The sequence below is a fragment of the Pyxicephalus adspersus genome, chromosome 5 (genome assembly GCF_032062135.1).
Source record: "Pyxicephalus adspersus chromosome 5, UCB_Pads_2.0, whole genome shotgun sequence".
In the NCBI taxonomy this organism is placed as follows: domain Eukaryota; kingdom Metazoa; phylum Chordata; class Amphibia; order Anura; family Pyxicephalidae; genus Pyxicephalus; species Pyxicephalus adspersus.
The window spans coordinates 147,001,019-147,005,999 of NC_092862.1; the positions used below are offsets into that span (position 1 = coordinate 147,001,019).

The following is a 4,981-nucleotide window of genomic DNA, read 5'->3' on the forward strand; positions in this document are numbered from 1 at the left end:
CATTGCACCCTCCCATCCCCCTCGACAGATATATATTGTATATTCTGCAGATTATTCCATCACTAACCCCCTTTCTTTTTCTCAGAGGACGGACAAGTGAACGACAAAGAAAAGATTATTCCAAAATACAATGAGAAGTTGGACAATGCTGACCCCTCAGCGCTGCCGGCATTGGACGCCTCCTCGGCATGTTCTGGCATTGTGGGTAATGGTAGAAGTCGGTCTGCCAGCAATCAGCCCCAGAGGAGGAAGGAGGCGGGTAAAGCCGAAGTCACTTCATCGTACCTGGACAGCCTCAGCATGGCCCAGGCAGATTCCCCCAGGACTGAGAAGGGTTACCAATGTACAGAGTGCGGGAAAAACTTCCGAAAGAGAGACAGCCTGAAGCGCCACCAGCAGACGCACACAGGAGAGCGCCCCTATAACTGCATAGAGTGTGGGAAAAGTTTCATCCAGAAGCAGCACCTGGTCACCCACCTCCGAACCCACACCGGGGAGCGGCCGTACAAATGCGAGGAGTGTGGGAAGAGCTTGAGCACAAACGAGCGGCTAAAGATTCACCAAAGGATCCACACCGGTGAACGTCCTTATAAGTGTGAGGATTGCGGTAAAAGTTTCCGAGCCCACCGAGTGCTGAAAGTTCACCAACAAACCCACACCGGGGAACGCATCCATAAGTGCGAGGAGTGCGGCAAGCGGTTTCGGCACAAGCAGACGCTCCTGGCTCACCAAAGAAGCCATTCCGGGGAGAGCAGTTATAACTGTAACGAGTGCGACGAGAGTTTCCGAACCTTCAAACACCTGAAATTCCACCAAAAGCTGCACCGTGGGGAAAAGCCACATGAATGCGAGGACTGCGGCAAGGGATTCCGAAAACGGGAACACCTTAGACGTCATCAGCAGATCCACACAGGTGAACGTCCTTTCTCCTGTGAACAATGTGGCAAGGGCTTTATCCAGAAGCATCACCTTGTCCGTCATCAGAGGACTCATTCTGGTGAACGACCGTTCACTGTGGTCATTGTAGAAGAGTTTCCATATCCTATCTCATCCAATGGAAACTGCCGAGGCAGCCCGCACATCTGCAGCGAGTGTGGAAAGAGCTTCACCACTTATGAGCACCTAAAGCGGCACAATCGCCTCCACACCGGTCAGCGGCCCAATAAGTGTGAGGACTGCGGCCGGACCTTTAAGTCCCAGAAGCTTTTGAAGGCCCATAAAAAGGCTCAAGATGAGGAGACGGGTCAGTGCCGGGACGAGGACAGCGAAAACAGCGAGAGCCAGCGGGCGTCACCTGGGGAGAAGCCGTTTGAGTGCGGAGAGTGCGGAAAAATGTTCCGATTCCTAAAACACCTGAAGTTCCACCTTCACACTCACACGGGGGAGAGGCCATTTAAATGTGAGTCCTGCCAGAAAACATTTCGCAAACGCGACTGCCTGAAGAGACACCAGCAGATTCACACAGGTGAGCGACCCTTTACCTGCGCTGACTGTGGTAAGGGATTCATCCAGAAACAACATTTGGTGAGACACCAGAGAACTCACACCGGTGAACGTCCCTACATCTGCAGCGAGTGTGGGAAAACCTTCAGCACCTGCGAACATCTGAAGATTCACGGCCGCACCCATACAGGAGAAAAGCCGTACAAATGCAATGACTGCGGGCAAAGCTTCCGCAAGCGGGAGTACCTCAAGTGCCACCAGCAGACTCACACCGGGGAACGGCCATTCACCTGCTCCGAGTGCGGCAAAAGCTTCATCCAGAAACATCACCTGATTGCACATCTCCGCACCCACACCGGGGAGAGACCTTACCAATGCAACGAGTGTGGCAAAACCTTCCGCCACAAGCAGAATCTCACCACACACCAAAAGACGCACGGCATCGGTTTGTAGGATAATATCCATGGCTTCTTTTCATTTTATATCTTCATGGCCTGGTGATAATTTGCAGACTGATTTCTATATATTGCAGCCCCAAAGTGGTGCTCAGCTGGTGGCCCTGGATATGTGTAGAGATTGCAGCAAGAACCGGGAACATTATTGGTGGGTAAACCTGGCGGCTCAGTGATGGCAAATCGCTGGAGGTTCCCAATGTATGGCGGAATCCGTGCCAATGTCACTGTTACACTTCTCTTCCCTCAATAAATCGGAGAGCTGAGATTGGGGGTGTATGAGAAGACAATCCCGATTCCACGCTTTATATTACACATGCCACCGGAGAGGAGATCCCAGCCCCCAACACTACGGCTGGAGGAGCCCCTCACCCAGGTATGGATAGCCATGCCCACACAATGGCCCCATGGGGACCCTCTGAATGGAGAATCTGGAAATGTTCATATGAAGCTGATATTATACAGAGATATCACCGCAGTATCTGTGGCAATGATTGTTGGCTTCGGTGGATGTAACCGATATCACCGATGTGGCCGGGATGAATCATCACTAAAGCATCAGCAGACGCAAAGCCATCAAATTATAATGACTGGAATGACAGCGGTCAGTGAACGCGATGTGCCAAGCCATGGGTTACTCTTCTTCCAATGGTATTAAAGACTTTTATTACCCCGCATGGGTCACACAGATCCCCCAGGTGGCAGATATTGCGGAACAATCCATGGTCACCATACAACAGGCAATAATATCCTCTAATATGGGGGAGCAGCCACACAATGCCGTAGGATGGCCAGAAAATAGGAAACCCCAATACCTCTCAGAACATCTTCCAATAATGGGCCCCTCCTACAAGGCCGTGTTTCCTCCTAAAGTTACCCTTACACAGCACGGCTGGGGGCAATAACGGGTTGTGTCTGGCCAATCCTAAACAAGGCAGAATAATGTGGAAGATCCCACAAACATCGTCTGTTGTGCCCGGCTGTCCTGAATGGACCAATTGGATTCACATATCAGAGTCAGACAAGGAGGAAATTCATTGGGTGACTTCATTCTTCCCCCCGGGCACCGGCACCATATATATTTTATAAATCATTGGTGGCTCTGGGATGTGTTCAGTCATAACATTTCTATAGGAATAAGTGTAATATGTATCCGCCACCATCCTGACTACTATAACCCCCATCATTTCTGGTTTATTCACATTAAGGGAAAGCCATCCGATGTCACTTTCGTTGTCTTTTTCTTGGCTCCAGGCTTTGATGACTTTCATTGGGGGAGGACTGGGAACCTTCGGCCTGGAATCAAACACAAGCAGCCGGCCCTTTGCTTGGGACAGATTTCTGTGGACTGAAGAGAATGCGTCCTGCAAAGTTTTGGATGGAAATGATGAAAGCTAAATGTTCCCAAAGGATATTTATTATGACACAACAGTATTCTCCACATATTTTTTAAGGGCGTGGCCCTGTATTGGGACCCAACTTTTCAGTAATCACCCAAAAAAACCCGGTGGTTACTGAAAAGTGCCGGGCGGTGCGCCCAGCTAGAAGAGGCGGGGGATCACTGCAGCATCGGCTTCCTCCGGGGCTCTCCCATACAGGAATCAGGTGCAAATGTCTGAACGGGGAGCTGTATACCAGCACTAGGTCCTCCCTGGTGTCTGAATGTTGTAGCACCTCCACCAGGGGTCACCAACCCAACCTATATTATTAGTAATTGCCTGGGGGGGGGCAAATTACCTCCCACCAGCCCAGTCCTCCCCCGCTCCACTGAGGTGCCAACGCATTTATGAGCCCCTATAATCTCCTGCTATGATGGTGTACATGGCTTTTGTGATCTTTATCTGTCTTTATGTCCCCATTTATGAATGTTCAGGTGAAGACCATTCACTGCACTTTTGGTGAATCCATAGGGAATTACTATTCCAGGTTTGCATCTTTCCCTGGTGAGGTATTTTCTATTAGATATTCTTTGCACTTAATAATTGATGCTGTGAGCGGGTTTATAACACGGCAGGTGAATCTTCCAGGGGAATATGTGATTCTGTGAATCTTTGGACATTCATTGTACATTCCTCTTTGTGTAGCTGAAGAAGCAGCATGGGAAGCAGCGATTGGGCTGCCCTGTGTGTCACATGACCATTGCCGAGCAGCACATGACCCCTCGCTGTCCAAGCTGATTGGTGCTAGAGAAGCCGACTTATTATTTGCACAATACGGCAGCAGTTTTATTCTGTATTTTATTGTATAAATCTATGTGTGGGCCGATGTCTATATGTAGATAATAAACTTCTATATTTTATCTATTGGACACTCAGCACTTAGAACATTCTCTGCCTGCGGATGGCGCTGTATACACTTTGTCTTGTGTCCGGCTCGGCGTTGTGTGATCAGCTTGGAAAACGCCAATAAATGAAGAAAATTGTCGGCCAAAAGTCTGACCCCGAATATTTGACCCGTTTTGCCTTTTTGAATCGTTGCCATGTTTCGTTTTTGTAAAGTTTTGAACTTGGTGATGTTGAAGCTCGGAGGTTTACAATACGGCAAACGTTTGTGGGCCCCCCAACCACCTGTATGAGCCTTGTGGATGTCCCATTCCAACCAATAATCAATAAGGTGCCAAATCCTTAGGCGTACCCCCTAAAGGGTCATGTGATCAGCCAAAACAATATTCATCATGTGATATACTGGCTTACAACTGGCAAATCCATTCACCCCAAAGGTGATCAGTTGGGATGAGGTCAGGATGCCCGAATTCCTCCACACCAAAAGTTTGTAGACACCTGACCACCACTTCCATATGAACCATTCAAAAACCATGACCATCAATGTGAAGTTACCCTCCCCACCCCCACATGGCCATTAGTATGGAGTTGACCAACCTTTATGGCCATAACATGCACATTTGGGTTAGCTTTTTACAAGATTTTGGAAGGTGTCAGTGGGGATTTGCCCCCTATTGGTGAGGTCAGGTACTGATTGTGGGGATTTTCTCCCATTGGTGAGGTCAGGTGCTGATAGTGGGGAATTGCCCCCATTGGTGAGGTCAGGTGCTGATGGTGGGGATTTGCCCCCTATTGGTGAGGTCA

At 49.2% G+C, this 4,981-nt stretch overlaps 1 protein-coding gene across 3 annotated transcripts in view; it reads left to right on the plus strand.

Annotated features, from left to right (window-relative positions):
* LOC140331799 (uncharacterized) overlaps positions 1-4,981 on the plus strand; it is a 13,047-nt gene that overhangs the window by 5,702 nt on the left and 2,364 nt on the right. Inside the window, exons 3-4 of one of the 3 annotated variants that reach the window (XR_011920977.1) lie at positions 86-4,898; positions 4,938-4,981. The exon at positions 4,938-4,981 is cut by the window's right edge and continues 2,364 nt beyond it. Coding sequence is in view for 1 of the 3 variants with exons in the window: in XM_072413100.1 (XP_072269201.1) it covers positions 86-1,896 (1,811 nt within the window). In the remaining 2 variants the exon portion in view is untranslated. Of the gene's footprint in view, positions 1-85 lie in introns of all 3 variants that reach the window. The other 2 variants (XR_011920978.1, XM_072413100.1) reach the window with 2 other exon arrangements.